This window comes from Syngnathus scovelli, chromosome 5 (genome assembly GCF_024217435.2).
Source record: "Syngnathus scovelli strain Florida chromosome 5, RoL_Ssco_1.2, whole genome shotgun sequence".
Taxonomy (NCBI): Eukaryota; Metazoa; Chordata; class Actinopteri; order Syngnathiformes; family Syngnathidae; genus Syngnathus; species Syngnathus scovelli.
The window spans coordinates 12,367,511-12,385,673 of NC_090851.1; the positions used below are offsets into that span (position 1 = coordinate 12,367,511).

Sequence of the window (18,163 nt, forward strand, 5' to 3'; positions counted from 1 at the left end):
CACAATGTTGACATTTAAATAGATATTAAACAAAGAAAATGAACAGCTGTAAATACTGGATCTATTAATATAACTTTTTGCAGAGAAAAGGTGGGAATACATACTTTAAAGGGAAAAATCCAGTGTTTATCTGGTCAGCTAGGAGCAAATTTGACACACAATATGACATTTCTCTAAAAACATGTTATACAAATACTGCTTCAAAATTGGACAGCAGGCCATGTACAAAACTGAGTTGTGAGTGAAAATATTCAGAGTAACTAGTACAATCGCATTAATACATTCAAGAGATCTTCACAAAAAAAGTCTTTAGCCATGCTAGCAAGCCATGTGTTGTCCATTTTTATCATTGTTCAAATCACTGAACGTCTAAGCTTTGGTGCCATTAGACAAAGAACTCAATGAATAATGTTGTCAATTCATTTGTCGCTGTGTCATTGCAATCTGACTGATCCATATTTCTATCAGCGTGTTTTGTTGGTTTGCATTCTTGAAATAAAGACATAAAAACAAGAGCCCTGATGCAAGCATGGCTAAACACCTGCCACGACCACAAAGTCAGTAAAAATCAATGGGACAGAACACAAAGAACACTGATAAATACAGGCAGCTAAGTCAAAGTACATGGTCTTATACAAGTGGGCATTAAGCAATTCAAAAAAATAGAATGAAACTATTCAGAGCCTATGATGTGGACATTCCTGAAACAGGCATTGACTATTAAGTAAAGACTACCATTTAAAATATGGCAGCAGCAGCAGGACAAATAACACTGCAACAAAATAGATGTGCAACGCTTGTTTGCATACTGTTCTGCAGGAACCTCTTGGAAATACACTTGTCCATAAAATGTAACTGAATCAAAGGTCCTTGGGAAAAGCGCTATATAAATTCAAATTACCTGCTAGCCCAGTGTCATGTGACAATTATACCAGCGTTGACTTGTGGAAAATGATGCATAAAAGCAAAGATATTCCAAGCAGCTATTCAAACTATCTGTGAGTTCAGTCTTCCTTATCAAGCTAATGGCGGAGGAATTAAACTTCCAATTAATTTTTGAGCTGTTTGGCACAGCATACAATGATTGTTTTCCAGCATAACAAAAAAAAAAGTTTAGTGCATGACAAATACTGAGGATACAGACATTCCCTGCATCCGATTACTCTGAATTGCTTCATTTGTGATTTTAGTACTTTAAAACTGTATGGAAACCAACACTGCCTGCAGCTTGGGGGGGTTAAGTGCGCTTGAATATGCGTGAACGTAAAATAGCAACATGTCTACAATAAAAGAACATAAAATCAAAACAATTTGGTAGGCAATAATATGTGTGCAAGTATTACAGCCATCTGTTTCACGTTCACCCTCACCCGACTTTGCCGTCAGAAGGGATGAAGTCAAAGTACCAAAACTCAAGCTTTTCGAAGCAGATAAAATAAAGTACAATTTGTTCTTTCCAAATTGATTTGGCAATTGAAAATAAATTTTTAAAGTAACAACACAAAAATGTACATATTTTCATGATTCGATTTTAGAGTTGAATTAATGAAATTAATTTGGAGGCGGGGAGTATCACACCCGAGGGAGAACAGCCAATCACTGACAAGGTGTCAATCGTTTGCCACTTCACACTGACCCGTTATTTAATTTTTTATTTAACCAGGCAAACAATTAAGAACGTTTTTTTTTTTTCGATTGGCAATTGAAAATGGAAAGAACCACTGATAAAATATGACTTTAAAATATGCTGAAAAAATAAACGACTATCAGGGATAAGTCAAGCTCGAGCGGACACTGCCCCCGGGGGCCTGGGCGAGTCCTGCGGGGTGGTGCTTTCTGTCTCGGAAGCGCTGGATTCGCCGTCGTCGTCATCATCAGTCTGCTCTGAGCTGTGGTACAGCATGAGAGCCTGCGTCTTATGGGTAATTGTGATGGTGCACGGGCCCTGCGCCCACGGCTCGCCGTCCACTTGCATTGGCATCGTGGAACCCTTAAGGACCAACTGGAGAAACAAACATTACCCACTTAACACGCTATTGGCGAGAATGACTTCAATTGTCCATTAGACTCAAACCAGTCGGTGTCAAGTTCGAGTAATGTCGTTTGATCCTTTTTTATTCCATTGAGAGAGGTTGCTACGAGTCTGATGCGCTTGCCCGGTCCATTTTCTCAACGTGAACAATGGTAATGAGCCAAGCTGCCAGGAGAGGGTAGCGATGCACCATTTTAGATTAAAAATCCCCTCTATTTGCCGACTGCTTACAGTGGGGGAAGGGGGATTTACCACAGTGACAGCCAAGGGTAGTGAGATAAGTATACAGTACATAGAAATTAATACAAGTCTGGGTCGAGGAATGCAACATCAGAGTGGCGCTAATGTGTGTGACATGGTCTCACCCTGACAGTGTGGGCCTGTCCCAGCCGTACTGGGTTGGCCAGCTTGACCTGGATCTGAGCACAGTGGAAGGAGCCAAACACACCCATCACCTCCAGCAAACCGTCGTCTAACCTGTCGTGACGACAGCAAACATGGCTTGTTGCTATGGGAACTGAACAGCACATGAGCCAGGGCTAACTTGAAAGCGGTTAGCTGCGTCATACGCTGACGCTTGTCTTACCGTGTAGGGGGGCAGGGTTCGTCGCCCATTCCCTCCCAGAGTCTGCAGCCGCCCCCCCAGTAACCAATGTTGCAAACAATGATGCCCTCCAGGCAGGGCAACTCGACTCGCTCACCATCAAGTTCCAGCTGTGGTAGGAATAAAAATAAACACAATGACTGTTTACATACAGTCACCCTTTCAAAACTGAAGTGGTGATGAGTGACAAGAATAATTGACAGAAAAAAAGGTTGGTGATCCCTGCCATAGACTGGTTGCCAATGTAAGCAAGGATTCACAGCAATGGGCACTTCAAAGTCCTTAATGAACGTAACATGCATGATTTTGGAACGTGGGAGGAAACCAGAGTAGCCAGATGAAGCCTACTCGAGTATGCCAAAAACATGCAAACAGGAACTCAAGCTGCCCAGCCTCACAAGAATGTACATGCTAAAAATTCAATGACCTTAAGAGTCTTGAAAGGCGCCTAACAAAATAAATGCATTATTATTATTCCATCAAACAGACATGGGACACAATGACAAGTGGGGAAAATATACTATGATGGTGAAATTGTGGTAACCATGACGTTTGATAGCGTCAACAAAGCTGCTGTACCTCAATCCTCTTATCCAGGTCCTTGCATTCCTGCACTAAACAGTCCTTTGTGCCATATAAGAAGTACACAGCCTGGTGGTGAAAGAAAGACAAATAAAGCAGGTTAGTGGTGGTAAAGTCGTTGCTATTCAAATATAAAACCAAGTTTTGCTTTTAACCAGAGGGATGCAAATGAGGCTGTTCTGACCTTGTTGATGATACGGCTGGAAAAGAAAGAGGGCGTTTTCTCACGATGCGTGTGGAAGTTGAGCGCCATCAGAGCATCAGGACCTACAGAGAAGTAGTTGTTCATGGAGAGAACCTGAGGAAATTGAATGGCTGTTAAATATACACTTCAATGACTTAATTCTGAGACGCTAACAACTTAGCATCTGGATTGATATAAGTTTTACTAAATAAATGCTTTGATAGAACTGCTTTGATAGCACAGCAACAATCTTCAGAATGCTCAAGAGCCACTCCTTGTATATATGGACACTGTGTTAAACACAAAAACTAACAAAACTCTGGCACCCATTCTACAATAGACATGCCAACAGAATTTCATCTAGATCACAGGTGTCAAACTCAAGGCCCAGGGGCCAGATACGGCCCGCCACATCATTTTATGCGACCCACAAAAACAAATTGTGCATCAAATTTGTGTGTCATTACTAGAATTACAAATTCACTTTTAATATCCATCCATCCATCCATTTTCTGAACCGCTTAGTCCCCACGGGGGTCGCGGGCGTGCTGGAGCCTATCCCAGCCGTCATCGGGCAGTAGGCGGGGGACACCCTGAACTGGTTTTTTTAATATTTAACAAGTTTTTACTCGTCTGATTTGAAAACGAGTTATTTGTCAGTTGGTTTTGTATCTTTTACTTTATATAATATGAGGTGCTCATACATTTATTTGGGTTGACACTCATAATGGCCCTCCGAAAGAAGCTATGACTACAATGCGGCCGGCGAATAAAATGAGTTTGACACTCCTGATCGAGATCAATGAAACCAGAATCCGCAGCTAACTTTTGAGAAAGTGCTAACAGGTTTGTTTTGGGAGAGCAGACATTTTGTCGCACATAAAAGAAACATACGCAAACCTATTACAATATGACTACAAACTTACCTTTGGTTTTCGAATAGAGAGGCCTTTAGAGGACACCTGCACTTTCCATCTGAAAATGATTATGCTGTCAGTAAACTCATAGATGAACACAATGCCATAGCTACATCAGATTTATAGTTCAGCATGGAGGATCATAGTCAGAGCTGCAGATTAGGATTATAGAAAATCATTGTATGAATGGCATCCATAGAAACCCTGCCAATGCTTTTAGGTCAAACATTTTTTCCTCACTAGTCAGCTTGTTTTCAATAGTCGCCTTAGCAGTTGTATTTTGAAGAATCGCAAACACATTTGTTGTGGTTGGAAACTACTGATTACATTTTATCCAGCATCTAACAATAGTAAAACAAGACATGGTGATGTTCTCAAAAGTCCCCACCTGTCCATTTTGACCACCCCGGCATCCAGGATGTTGCGGAGAACCTGTTCCACAGGGATCTCCCCAGCATAGCCCGCACCCCAGCCCAAAGTGTTGGAAAGGTCATTTCCTGTCCCGAGAGGGAGGATGGTCACTCTTGGAACGAATTGGTCTTGACCCTGGTCGAGAAGGCAAATATATGTCACCAAACCAAAGCGATTGTAAATGATGGTAAGTTTTCAACTACATTCCGTCTTGGGATTGACACCTTACATATATAAAGACAATGCTAACAATGAGGTATTATTCTCTCTCACCTTAAGTTTCATACCGTCGATGGCATCAAGCACCCATCCCACTGTGCCATCTCCTCCACACACCAAGACCCTCAAACAACCAGGCGGCAGCAGGGTGCACAGTTGAAGGGCCTTGGAAGGTGCAAGTTGTGACAGGTCAAAAACCTGAGAAGGTAAACACACCGCTTTAACATACAAGGGGTCCGACATGGAACATTTTGGGGTTATAGACAACGTGCCTTTGCGATTGGCTGGCAACCAGTTCAGGATGTCCCCCGTGGGGACAAAGCGGTACAGAAAATGTATGTATGTATGTATGTATGTATGTATGTATGTATGTATGTATGTATGTATGTACAGTATGGATGGATGGATGGATGGATGGATGGATGGATGGATGGATGGATGGATGGATGGATGGATGGATGGATGGATGGATGGATGGATGGATGGATGGATGGATGGATGGATGGATGGATGGATGGATGGATGGATGGATGGATGGATGGATGGATGGATGGATGGATGGATGGATGGATGGATGGATGGATGGATGGATGGATGGATGGATGGATGGATGGATGGATGGATGGATGGATGGATGGATGGATGGATGGATGGATGGATGGATGGATGGATGGATGGATGGATGGATGGATGGATGGATGGATGGATGGATGGATGGATGGATGGATGGATGGATGGATGGATGGATGGATGGATGGATGGATGGATGGATGGATGGATGGATGGATGGATGGATGGATGGATGGATAATGTGCCAAACATTTTCAAAGGGAGACAAAGGGAGGATGTTTCTCCCAAATTTCTAAACACCTTTCAGCATTAACGGTGTCTTCAGAGATGGTTCAAGTGCAGTGGCCACTAATACATCCACAGATCATCACAGATGCTGGCCTTTGAATTTGTGTCCAGAACAGTTCAGGGGGTTCTTTTCCTATTTGCTCCAAATGACACGACTTCCCCCCAAAATTTCAAATGTGGACTCCTCACACCACTTTTGAATGAAGTATTTTCTCAACCAGTAGGCAGCCAATCACCAGGGGCACCACTGAATTATGGCTTAGTCTTCATTAAATTGCCTAAATCCCAAGCAGTCACACCCTGCGGTAAGAGCATTCTGAAGTTTAAAATTCCTGGGTAGATGTTATGATCATTCACTCTTTCAGTGTCTCTTTTTTTGGGGGGGATTTTGCATTGAAAACTGTTTCCATACTGCTGGTGGAAGAGTAGTGCAGTTAAAATAAAGATGCTTTCCCTAACATTTGGAGTAAAAGTGATTAATAATTGTGATTTTAAAATTGTGCTTTTCATTCTGGCCATAATTTTGCAGCCATAAAGGACAGATATCGGATGACTGACCTGCACGGGGTTGAGAAGGCTGCGAAACTCGCCCAGCAAGGCCTCCCCCATGTTGTTTCCACTACGCGTGTTCGCCAAGACCAACACAGGTGCCCAGCCATCTCCACATTGCGCCGCAAGCTACAAGCAGAATAGATTAGTGAACCTTAAAACATTTAATTTGCGGCCAGATTATATCTATACCTTTTTGTACTCATCGGGGTGTCGACGGCGCAGCTTGTTCACTTGGTAGAGATAGTGAGGAGGAATGATGAGGTTGTGGAACTCGCCCAGGTCACATTTGGTTGCATCTACCAGGCTGTCCATGCATTCGTCATGTATTGTGGTCTGACACCACACACATCTATTCGAGAAAAAAAAAACAGACATGTTTATGAATACAAAAATTTCACTCGTCCTTTATATTAAGGCTAGGCTATCTTTATTATTGAGCATCATCTTGAAGCTGGGCTTGCATAGCTTTGGCTGCTTAGAAAAAGTTAGATCCAACTGTGGGCTGAAGCATAACCAGACAGTTCTCAAGAAGTATTTCATGTAAAGATTATGAATGGGAAAAGGAATTTTCAATTTTGCTTCAGGAACCAGTTGTATTTTTTACTCATCAAGATGGCACTGGCTCCTTCACCTTGGGCTTAAAGTACACTGACTTGCCATTTCTTTACTCCCTTTATTTACCCCAATAGTGCCAAGTTCTCATAAAAAAATAAAACTGGTTCATGAAGCAAATTTGAAGCTTCATTTTCCTATCATGGTGGCTCAGTGGACACTGGTTAGCACATTCGCCTCACAGTTCAGAGGGTTCTGGTTCAATTCTACCTCCTGTGTGGAGTTTGCATGTTGTCCCCATGCCTGCGTGGGTTTTCTTCTTAGTAGGCCTTTTGAGCACTCCAAAATGTCCCCAAGTGTGAGTGCGAGTGGTTGTTCATCCCTGTGTGCCCTGTGATTGGGTGGCAACCGGTTCAGGGTGTCCCTTGCCTACTGCCCGATGACTGCTGGGATAGGCTAAAGCACACCCGTGACCCCCGTGGGGACAAGCAGTACAGAAAATGGATGGATGTGTCATTAGTAAAGATTTGTCAGTACATTTCAGAAAGAGCTGAAGGATGACATTTTATTTTTTGTTGTGTGATCATACAGGCAATGAGGGTTTCTTTTTTTAAAATAGGTATATGTGGCAATGTAGATGGCGAGTCTCAAAAATTAAATCATTAAGGCAAAATATGTATTTAAATATTATATAAATATAATTTAATTGCATCATTGATCACTGAGCTAGAATAAAACCATATAAAACAATAACATGTTGAGATGCTAGAGGTGTCCCGATCACTTTTTCCCTGAGTTTGAGTCAATTGATCTTGAGTGTTTTTGTGAATTGTTGGCCATTCTTACTATGTGCATTAGTGAGGTCACATAGGACTCATTTGTCTCATTCTTTGTTCTAATTCATCCCAAAGGTGTTCTATTGGCTCGAAGGAAAATGATAGGTACTTTATGGACTCTACTTGGTACACTGGGTGCACAGTAATGTTGAATGTAAAAGCATTCGCTTTTCCGAGATTTAGCAAAGCCTCTCTCAAATGCTAAAACTGTTGGTTTTGAAGCCTGATTAAAGCGATCTGTACTGTACATGCCGAAGTGGAGCGTACTGTACCTGAGATCACAGAGCTTGGGCTGCGTTCCACACTGCTGCTTGCACACTACACAGTAGCCGGCCAGGGGTACGTTCCCCCTGACCCATCGGTGGGCCATCACCCCGTCCGCCCGGGAAGGGGCCATGATCTCTTTGCACGGCAGCTCCCGGTCCGCCCGGCGCAGGCACTGATCGTCAGCGCACACGCCGCAGCTATCACAGAAGGCCCCGAGCATGATGTGCTGAGAACACACGCAGCAGTAGGTGGGCTTGCTGAACAAGTCCGTGTAGTGCCAGCCATGTCTGCTCTGGCGGAAGAACTGCTTCATGTGCGTTTTCCGTTTCGAGCGTTGGATGCTGCACCACAGCGTGATGACGACAGGGACAATCACAGCCACGAAGGTCCAGAAGAGCAACGACCACTCCTCCTCCGTGGACATGGCCGCGGGACTGGAAGTCAACTACTGGCGCCAAGGAACAGATTGAGGCCAAATTGGAGAAAGGGGCGTTTTCGCTAAAATACGACCAGGCTGAGGGAAAAAGACGCACGTCTTCCCGGTGAGGTTCATTTTGATGAGCCGCGGCGTGAAACCGGAACAGTGGAGCGCGTCGGCGCAAACATTCACGACAGCAATTCGCGGAAGTACACGTGACGTAGCCCAAGAGCTTCAACGTCATTGCAACAAAGAGTAAATAGGAACCAAGATAGGCACCTCGCGCAATGCCAATGGAAAGCTGTTGCGCTTTTATACTGTATGTATAACAAAGTAGTTTTACATACGGTAATGTCTGTTCATTATTCAGAGTTTAAAGGCGGGGCCTGTTGAGTGGCGTCAGAAAGACGGAGCGCGGAGGTTGGAAAGGCGGGACTGAGAGTCAGTGCGTATGGGCGTAAATTGTGTGTTTTTTTTTTTTTTTTTTGTTCAATAAAAAGCGACCAAGTTTCACCAGAGAACGTGTGCATCGTTGACAACAATTAGGGCATTACATCTTTGTATTATAAACATCAAAGCAACGGAACCCACAGTTGCGCATTAAATTCAATCGAAATGGGAAGAATAGAATTCCAATGCTTTCTAAATACCATTTTGCGCCTCAAAGACTTTTAACAAAGTCTTGTCATTCGAAAATATTACATCAATACAGGCGTTTATACGTGAAGTACAGTTTGGCTGGCTGGATGTCTACACTGCCATCTAGTGGGAAAAGGACCACAATCAAATTACACGACAGTACATTCCATCTTGTTTACAACTCATCTTCTGTCATTCGCAATACAGTACAGTAAAGTGCATTATTTGAATCATATAGGAAGATATGACTCATATTAATATTTTTTTAAAAAAAATAACAGCGTTGTTGTATCATAATAGCGCTAACATATGTTATATGAGTGATTATATATATGTTTTGTGGGTGGCACGACAGAGGAGGAGGAGATTTTTCCCCCTTCACTCCTTTTGGACTTGAAGTCCAGACCTCAGAGCAAAAAAGTTTGGGCTGAAAAAAGGTATTGAAGATGAAGAAACTGTTGGTGTTCCTGCTTTGCTTGGTTTTGACCGTCTACACAGGTAGGAACGAGCAAAAAAAAAAAAAATCGACTCGAAGGCTCACGTCTTCATAGACGGAATTTGCAGTACGTTTGTGCATTTACGTAAATGCACATGGTGGTGTATAAATACGTCTGTATCCCATATGTGATTATATTAATCCGCCATACAGGATATTTAAACAAACGTGAAAATAATCTATTAATTTTGTTGCATAGCGTCTTTATTTTAAACATTTGTTGTATTTCTATCTTTGAAACTCTACCTTGTTGTAATTTGCACTGCAATACAAATCTAATTCGTGTAAATTACTAGCATAACGGGCACGCACGGTCTGTGTTTGTTATTTTGACGAAAAGCAAATATCTGCAGATATTTGACTTCACAGGTAGTTAACGTTTTGCCACGTTGCTGTGAGAGCAGCAGCGCCAGATCTGACTGTGTGTTGACACAGAGAGCTGCGCTCATTTTCACAGCAACTGGGAGAAAACGAGTCCGCCCAGCCGGATGGTGCTGCACGGGCCTGACTCCTTGGGGAGTGAGGAGGAGGATGAATGGGCACTTTGTTACCCTACAGCAAATAGCTGCTTCCCCAAAGAAGACTGGTCAGTGAGAGGGAGAGAGAGGGGGAGTATAGGGGAAAGCGTCAGTGATGTGTTATGTTAGCTAGAAACGGAGGCTCCTCTGGGACCGATGCTGAGGAGGATTGCAAAAAAACACAAACAGTATTGCCTAAAATAACATTTTTTTCATGGCCTTTAAAAAATAAAACAGAGTACCACATTCTTGCGTTTGCAAAAAGGTTTTAAATATTGTGCGTGCGTGCGTGCGTGCGTGCGTGCGCGCGCTCGTGTTGTGTCTATTATAAAACCATACAGGAGTAAACATTTTATTTGATTGTGCGTCTTCTCAGATGCCAACCCCATCATCAAGGAAACCTTTGCTAAGCAGCTTCTGCGCAGCAAGAGACAGGAGAGGCCAAGGACGGCGGGCCACCCAGATGAACCCATGAGGGTGAGGGTCATTCAGCGCACACAAACTGATATTATTCAACCAAACTGACATTCTCTTCCAATATCCTCACCCAAATCCTTAGAAGCACATCATACATTTCCAAGATATGGGCAAATATGCATATTTTTGAAAGTCTATGATTTAAATGGAATATCAACACAGTAATGCATTTGATTGAGTTAAAAAAGTATGAACAATGATGGAGCCGTAATTTTTCCTTTGACACCAGCAACTTTGAATGAAACCATCAAGATGTCATTAAATGAAATAATTCACTATGTGATCCGAGTGCATAAGCTCGGCTTTAATTTCAGAAGTTTCAGGAAAGTGTTTTGTTTTTAACCACCAAATTCTGCTATTTTCAGGGAGTTAAAAATATTTGAATTCCATGACTAAACTGTCAGTAGATGATAATAATTGTGGGTCTGGAAGAAAATTCCTTGCAGCCAATGGTGCTTGAAATACACACGTGTGCGGAAATCCTAAGCGTTCCTCTGGAGATAATGTACCCAGGAGCTCAGCTTTCATTTTCTGCTTGCTGTGTTTTTTCTGCTTTTATTTTTTGTTTTTGGTACATGAAACATATTCACCCTGTTTAATAGAGCTAAGGCATTGGACAATGGCCTCCTGAAAATGAAGGCAACCTATTTATCTGACATCATCCTAATTGTGTGCTTTAATTTGTACAACCAGCTATCAAAGCTTGGGAGCAAGTCCAATGATGTTTTGGGCCTTGACTAATTTTTACTTTTAATCTGATTTGTCACCACCATATAAGAGAAGATTTCACAGGTTTTTGTTTCATCATGACTTCCTGCTTGTTTTACCATGCATGCATCAGTATAATTGCTGCTGTTAGACACCACATATAAATGCTACTTATTCATTTCCTCTTGTAATAATTTATTTGCTTCACTTGTTTTTGCCATGCACCTGCACCACCATTTGTCAATCTGTCTACATCAGGAGCACATGCTTCACATGCAAGCTCTGGACCAGAGAGCGCAGGAGACCAACATGGAGCACTGGCTCAACCCTCACTGCTACCCACGCTGTGACAGGAACTATGGCTACCCTGTCTGATGATCCATGAACATAAAGGTCGCCAGAAGTCTGCACCTGTGTCATATTTAACACAAACACCACCGTATATAAAAAAAAAAAAACATTGACAAAAGTGCAATCAAAGAGTGATCTAAATTCAACTAACATAACAAAATTTAAGTGTTAAAAAAAACACGTTAAAAACAGTTCTCTCAGTTCTCTCCTATATGAATAAAGCGCCCCCAAAAGGTGGTTTAGAGTAAAATATGATACGATAATTTTTCTCCCTTCTTTCAGAACCGCCGCTTCTCAAAGACGTTCACAATAGAAAACGAAGGCTCATGTTTTATTTTATTTATTATTATATATATTTTATAGCGTCAGCTGGAATTCCGGTAATCACTCAATTTCCCAATAAGAAACATGTTAGCCACAAGGCTTGTGGTGGCCCTTACACAAAATAATGGTGAACTATTTAAAAATTGTATATTTTTTCTTATTATTTTAACTCTTTCCAGGTTTAGAAAACACTCCCTGAAAAATAAATACATTTCTGCCTAAAGCAAGCGGTTTGAGACCGGCATGCAATAATAAATCACGAGAGGGAATGACTTGCTGATGAAAAAAAAAAAGTCATAAATTCAAATTTCACTGAACTGGATGAATTGTTGATGTTTGAATTCTCTTGTCTCCGCAGAGAAAAGCGGCGGCGCCTCGGTTAAACGAAATGGAAAGACTTCTTCAAACGGATCCGTCAATACAAGCGAATGAATAGTGAATATATAATGGATCTTGGCTGTCTTAATAATGCATGTTCGTTTCTTAGAATATATGTATTTCCAGTTAGTATCCCATATCGTAATATGGTGTGTGGAATGAGTGAATAAAAAATATAACAATCACGATTGAATAATTAAAAAATAATAATGCTGCAGTGATGCGGTAGTATAATTTTGTTTTGAAATGTTTTGTTTTATTCATTTCGTATGAATTAGTCCTAATAAATTCTTAAACGTGTCATGAACAATCGTTGACCAAGGGGTAAAAGCGCGCGCCCCGATGCACATGCTGAAATTACTTTTGCAAAGAAACGGCCTGTGTACGGGGGAATGCGCTTCTGTCCGCTCAATGTTTACCTATGTCGTAAATTACGCCATAGGTAATGACAATTAGCCAAGTTGATTTGTTCATATTTTTAGATTTAAAATAACAGAGCACTTCAAGTAGCGGTGCTACTGGTTGTGACAGAAAAATAGGCCCCTAGGAATTGTTTTTTTGGTACGTCGTATGTGGCCATCTATTGTAGTGGAAGAAAGAAATTCTCATTCACAGAATAACTGGATGCATTTTTTTTTAAACAATTGTCTTTTCATATTTCAGAAAGTGACCATGAGATGTAACAGATTGCATGACATCGCCTGTTGTTACGTTTTGCATTTAAAAGGACACAGATTTTTAATTTTTTTTTATTTAAAACAAAGACACCAAGTGTTTTCTAACCATTTCCAAGGTTGCTGCTTTATATTACAATAATAAAATATGCTGTTAGTTTTTTTTTTTTTTTTTTTATGTAGTTAGGCCTGTGCATAACCTAGAGATCTTTTTACATTTTGAAATGTTGAACAATTGGGACAAAATTGGACTTAATAACACAAACATAATACTTTAACACAAAGTGCTTAATAACAGTTTCAAAAGAACTCAATAAATTGATTTGAAGCTTTCGTCTAATCCTTCTAAATTAAAGCCAAATATTGCAACCCAAAGATTGGATTTAAAAAGGAACAACTCTCAACAATAACTCCCAGGTTATTAGTCAAATAAATGTACACATTTTATAAAGATACATGCATGTAACCAGTGCATAACGGGAAGCAGACTTCATTTCATTTTGGTCAGTTTAACCAGCTGTTTATGTACATGTGTTCTCTTTAATGGCCTTTTCTTTTACACGCCATTGGGGTGCGATGTGTCCACTTCATCTCTTGTCTTTAAAAAAGCCGTTTGAAGTGCTGCTCTCCTTGATGGTGACAGTCAGAAAGTTGGCGGTCACATCAGTCACCAGGACCTTTTCCACATTGCACAGAGACGGCCGCCACGTCACCTCGTCCAAATTGACGTCCACTCGGGTTGGGGACGGCTTGTCCAAAAAGTAAGGCTTTTCCATGGGCAGGAATTGGGTGGAGCCAATCTGGTGCTTGGCGTGGCCTGAACTGTTTGTAGTCCTGTGTGCGTTCCTGTGCGAAGACAGGTCGCTGTCAGTGTAAAGGTGCTGATAGGATCCTGCAGCTGTCATTGGCTGGTTTTGTAAATTATGGTGGTGGCGGTGCTGCTGCTGATGGTGGTGACGGTGGTGGTGGCGATGGCGTTTATGGCCGTGACTGTGGTTCTCGGGGTATCTGTGATGGGGAACTTTGAGCAGTCTAACGTCTTCGCCACTCTGCAGCTTCAACAGTTTTTGAGGTCTATGGCTGGCCAACTCATCGCTTCTCCTCTCATCTGGCTCGGAGACTGCAGAGACGCTGTCCTGAAAACGGAGCTTTGGCTTCGGCCCTCTTTTTTTGGGTATATGCAACAGCCTTTCAGAATTTGCTTGTTGCTCATGGGCCACATCTGGTGGTCTAACAAATACGCTTTCTCCTCGGTTAACAGTGCTGGGTGGGAAAAGTGTGGGAACCACAGCTCTCAGGCCTTCTCTGGCCCTGAGGGTGACAACGGGCTCTGGTGTGGGGTAGCTGAAGCGCATCCCTCGCATTGCCTCATTTCTAAACTCATAAGACTTGGTGGCTTGGGCCTGTTTGAAAATAACACACATTAGAGGGGATTCACTCACACACATACACACACATATTCTTAAATGTTTATGGATAGAGTTTATTCACTGTTTCTTACATTTGTGGACAATTTCAAAACTTACTATTTTGTCAATGTAAATGAAAATTTTTCCCACCCAAATGTTTTGTTACAGTGGAGTAACGCTGACAAAAAGGCATCTTAAAAGGACTTCATCTGCAGTACAGAGAAGCCAAACTTTAACAATGTAATAAACGGGTGACACTGCTGTAAAATGGACAATTACAGGACCACGTTCCATCCTGGACCTTGTTTTCACCTCTGAACTTCCACTGACCCTGTTTAACAACACTCTGGTCATGGACACATGCTGTCATTTAGATCAAGATAAACTTGAGGACAATTAGCTACTTTTTAATTTAAAAAAATACTTGTGGGTTATGACACTAAAACATTTGATTGTAGGCCCTTTAAGACATTTTTTAAGTTGTTGAAACCTTTATTATTACCAAACTCGAGCAGAATTTATTGGCCGTGTTCCCTAGTCTTGCCCAATACTACACACGTTCACCGCATTGGTTTGGAAATGATTTATTTATATTTATTAATAATGCATGTTTGTTCCTCTATCTATGCCAGCGACACGGAGAGACAATTAACTGCTCTTCTAAGAAACATGTGAGGCCATCATTACTTGCGTGTACGTGTTTTGTGACATTTTCCTTGCAGTAAGAATTTTCTCTTGTAATATGTGTTGATAAAAGTTGGAAAGCACTGCCTTCTCCGAGAAGCCGCTAATTTGAATATGCATAATTACGATCATGCGAAGCAAATGCAGTTAACGTGACGACATCTCATTAGCGCAGCCCGGCAAAGTACACGCGAAACGAAAGCGTTTACAATCCTTACTTTGAGAAGAAAGGTCTTGGGTTTCGGTCCTCTTTTCTTGGGCCCGAAGAGTTCCCTCTCTCGCTCCCTGTTCGGAACCCAGCAATACGAGACGCTACTTTGAAGTGTCAGTCGATCAAAAAACACGTGACGACATGATAAGGTCCTACCACGTAACGTCAAACGTACCTCTGCTCGAAAGCCACAAACAGGCGGGAGTCCAGAATATTTTCTTCAGGTTCCCATGTGCTGTATCTATTAGGAAGAATTTAACAACACAAAACGACGGCTTATTTGGGTAGAGGAAGCGAAGGCTCGGGCAGACACGGCGTGGTGGGTCTCATCTTCGCGTTAGCCCCGCGAGCTCCGCTTCCCCCATCGAGCTTTAATCGTGCTAGCCGTGGAGAGCTAACGACAGCTACAGCAACATTGACACAACATGCGCCTCACAAACAGAATACAGCGAGACTTACTTAGGAGACCAGCCCTTCCATTTCACAAGATACTCGAGACGACCCTACACGCCGTCAGAAATACAGCAGGCGTGACTTAGCTTGCATGGAAACAGCATTATTACAAAACAGCTTTTAGAAAAATCACATTTAGTGAGACAGGGGAGTGCTTACCTTCCTTATCCTGCGTTTGATGATAGACTCGGCGGCGAACACCCTCTCCCCGACGGCAGACAGCTCCATGTTGACTCCAGTGCAACCTACCGTTAGCTTGCTAGCGTTAGCGAGGCAGACCTTTTTATTTTTTTTCCTCCGGTCCCTCTGCCACTCTAAATTCCCGACAGACCATAATAATATCGAGCAGAGAATGAACGTCAGCGCATTTTTTTACACTGTTGCTAAGAAACCGCAGTCGGCGGACCCACTACGAGGACGCCCATTGGTCCAGCCGTTGCTACGTGTTCGGGTTGCTAAGTGTGGGGAGGAGCTCAGTATGTCCGCGAGAGCGCCACTACTTTGCCTCATTACTTCAAATTGCAATATTTTGAACATTTTTAAAATTTTTATTATTTAAAACAGTCCTTTCTATGCTTGTCACTGTGGTAATGATGTGAAGAAATTAACTTTAGGCAAATAATGACATCTTACGCACACAGCATCGAGAGAACGCCTAAATCTGTTCCGTACAACAACATTAAAAGTATTCTATTCTATTCTATTCTATTCTATTCTGATACGTCTATTTTCGTTCATCCAATCCATCATATTCGTATGAAACAAACGATATTTTACTATTGTAAAACATTGTTTTCATAAATAACAGCATTTCCATCCTGCTCAGAATTGTTAAACTCGCCTGAATTCGTTTGTTGTATACTAATAATCTAAAACAAATCCGTTTTGTTTCTGAATGACAATCAAAACCTCACGGTATCTTATGAATACGTAATTTTGATAATATAGCATATACTCCAGGACGTCGGCGACCCTCGTGAGGATTAAACTGCAAAATGGATATTTATATATTGCTTTAATTGTGTCAACAGCACAGATGAATAACGTTGAATGAAGTAAAATGTTTCATCAAAAATGTGTCTTGCTTGAGTGGTAAACATATAAACGGTATCTTGAGCCGACAGTTATGTATTTTTATCGCCTGCAGAACGATGACACAAATGTGAACTTGGCTATTTTAAATCATGCTCATACGTCATGTCGATTTGTATAGCCTACTGAGATTACTCAACTAAAACCCCCCAGGAAAAAGCAAATGAACAGCAGATTATTTCTTTGCTTCACGTCTGATGTCATTACATTACATAAATACCACAAAAAAAAAAAAAAAATGCCAATAACGCACCCATTGAAGCCGCCCCCAATTTCGTCACAAAACATCTATTTTTTTAATAAAAAAATCAATTTAAATGTTGTTCAAAAAGTAAAGTATATAAAATTAATTGTAAAAAGTAACAATAATAAATTGTATAATAATGATAATAAAATAAATATCCTTGTTACCGTTATTTATTATTATATATCGTTTATTTATTAAATATAAACGGTCGTAACAATAATTTAAACTCTCATGAAAACAAGTGGAATAGATTGAATGGCTGGATTAATGTTGTCAATCACTGATTAATTTGGAGTTGTTGCCGTTGTTACTGTTGTTTTAAGTATTATAAGAAGTAAACGATTTTAAAATACAATGATGATTGTTTTGGGCAAGAGGGGACACACATAAGATTTAGGCCCAAATGATTTTTTTTCAAACAATGACCCGCTGTAAACCATGGAAATTACACCATACTGTACATATTCAGAATTTAATTTCGATTGGAGTACGAAGTGAACATAGGATTAAAAAAAAATGTTTTCGCATTCTATTTGGGCTCTTAAACAAATACTATATTCCAAAATCCACTGGGTTATAAAAATACGTGAAATATTGGTTCACTAAATACTCCAATAAGCTTTGTGGAAACAAATTATGCCAACCATATTTCATGTTTTGATTCATTCAATATGAGACGCAATTGATGATTTTGGTTTCCGCAGAGTATCTGCGTCCTGGCGCATTGCTGATACATTTTTTTTTTTCAAGCCCCTTAAGCGAGGGGGGGAATGACAGGCGCAGTTTAGGTTGGATGAATAAAAATTAAGAGTCGCTGCAACTTGAACTGAGTTTTTAGATAACACGTGTATGCACAATGAATAAATATTAACGTACAGAAATTTCAAAGTCAAAGTCAGCTTTATTTATTTATTTGCGGCGATATATTCAGACAAACAATGAGTGACTATGAATGAATAAGGGAAACTTCATAACAAAATGGACACAGACAACATCATGGGTTTCATTGTATTGACACGGGCCCTGCAATGATGCCAAATATTCACAAGCCGTTATTTCGATGGAGACTA

The 18,163-nt window shown here is 41.1% G+C and overlaps 3 protein-coding genes and 1 long non-coding RNA gene across 5 annotated transcripts; 2 read left to right on the forward strand and 2 right to left on the reverse strand.

Annotated features, from left to right (window-relative positions):
* Positions 1–1,335: 1,335 nt before the first annotated feature.
* dgke (diacylglycerol kinase, epsilon) lies at positions 1,336–8,688 on the reverse strand. The gene is made up of 11 exons (XM_049720134.2): positions 8,020–8,688; positions 6,549–6,708; positions 6,366–6,485; positions 5,004–5,147; positions 4,708–4,865; positions 4,329–4,377; positions 3,403–3,516; positions 3,216–3,287; positions 2,619–2,746; positions 2,398–2,509; positions 1,336–2,002 (listed from the first exon to the last, which is right to left on the reverse strand). Exons 1-11 carry the CDS (start codon positions 8,436–8,438, stop codon positions 1,778–1,780), a joined length of 1,701 nt encoding a protein of 566 aa, XP_049576091.1. The 5' UTR covers positions 8,439–8,688; the 3' UTR covers positions 1,336–1,777.
* Positions 3,195–3,632, forward strand: LOC125968780 (uncharacterized). Its single transcript, XR_007481371.1, has 2 exons — positions 3,195–3,317; positions 3,377–3,632. It is a non-coding gene; the product is annotated as an uncharacterized lncRNA (long non-coding RNA).
* A 738-nt stretch (positions 8,689–9,426) lies between the features above and the next one.
* c5h17orf67 (chromosome 5 C17orf67 homolog) lies at positions 9,427–11,663 on the forward strand. Its single transcript, XM_049720167.2, has 3 exons — positions 9,427–9,569; positions 10,462–10,562; positions 11,529–11,663. Exons 1-3 carry the CDS (start codon positions 9,518–9,520, stop codon positions 11,643–11,645), a joined length of 270 nt encoding a protein of 89 aa, XP_049576124.1. The 5' UTR covers positions 9,427–9,517; the 3' UTR covers positions 11,646–11,663.
* A 1,395-nt stretch (positions 11,664–13,058) lies between these two features.
* cbx8b (chromobox homolog 8b) lies at positions 13,059–16,102 on the reverse strand. Of its 2 annotated transcripts, none has more exons than XM_049720145.2 (5): positions 15,914–16,102; positions 15,761–15,804; positions 15,477–15,542; positions 15,309–15,402; positions 13,059–14,400 (listed from the first exon to the last, which is right to left on the reverse strand). In XM_049720145.2, the coding sequence occupies exons 1-5, from the start codon at positions 15,980–15,982 to the stop codon at positions 13,585–13,587; spliced, it is 1,089 nt and encodes a 362-aa protein (XP_049576102.1). In that variant the 5' UTR covers positions 15,983–16,102; the 3' UTR covers positions 13,059–13,584. The 2 variants fall into 2 exon arrangements, with proteins under 2 accessions (XP_049576102.1, XP_049576104.1); XM_049720147.2 differs by having other exon boundaries at positions 15,309–15,375; positions 15,914–16,100.
* Between the last annotated feature and the right edge of the window lie 2,061 nt (positions 16,103–18,163).

What these genes read in the sequence shown, in the direction of transcription:
- c5h17orf67 (XM_049720167.2), top strand. Translation starts at nt 9,518, where the DNA reads ATGAAGAAACTGTTGGTGTTCCTGCTTTGCTTGGTTTTGACCGTCTAC. An exon ending in GGTTTTGACCGTCTACACAG is followed by an intron (nt 9,570 to 10,461) that starts GTAGGAACGAGC and finishes GCGTCTTCTCAG; the next exon opens with ATGCCAACCCCATCATCAAG. An exon ending in ACCCAGATGAACCCATGAGG is followed by an intron (nt 10,563 to 11,528) that starts GTGAGGGTCATT and finishes TGTCTACATCAG; the next exon opens with GAGCACATGCTTCACATGCA.
- cbx8b (XM_049720145.2), bottom strand. Translation starts at nt 15,982, where the DNA reads ATGGAGCTGTCTGCCGTCGGGGAGAGGGTGTTCGCCGCCGAGTCTATC. An exon ending in TTTGTGGCTTTCGAGCAGAG is followed by an intron (nt 15,403 to 15,476) that starts GTACGTTTGACG and finishes ACTTCAAAGTAG; the next exon opens with CGTCTCGTATTGCTGGGTTC. An exon ending in CCAAGACCTTTCTTCTCAAA is followed by an intron (nt 14,401 to 15,308) that starts GTAAGGATTGTA and finishes ATTTTCAAACAG; the next exon opens with GCCCAAGCCACCAAGTCTTA.
- dgke (XM_049720134.2), bottom strand. Translation starts at nt 8,438, where the DNA reads ATGTCCACGGAGGAGGAGTGGTCGTTGCTCTTCTGGACCTTCGTGGCT. An exon ending in ACCCCGATGAGTACAAAAAG is followed by an intron (nt 6,486 to 6,548) that starts GTATAGATATAA and finishes TTCTGCTTGTAG; the next exon opens with CTTGCGGCGCAATGTGGAGA. An exon ending in TCTCTATTCGAAAACCAAAG is followed by an intron (nt 3,517 to 4,328) that starts GTAAGTTTGTAG and finishes CAATTTCCTCAG; the next exon opens with GTTCTCTCCATGAACAACTA.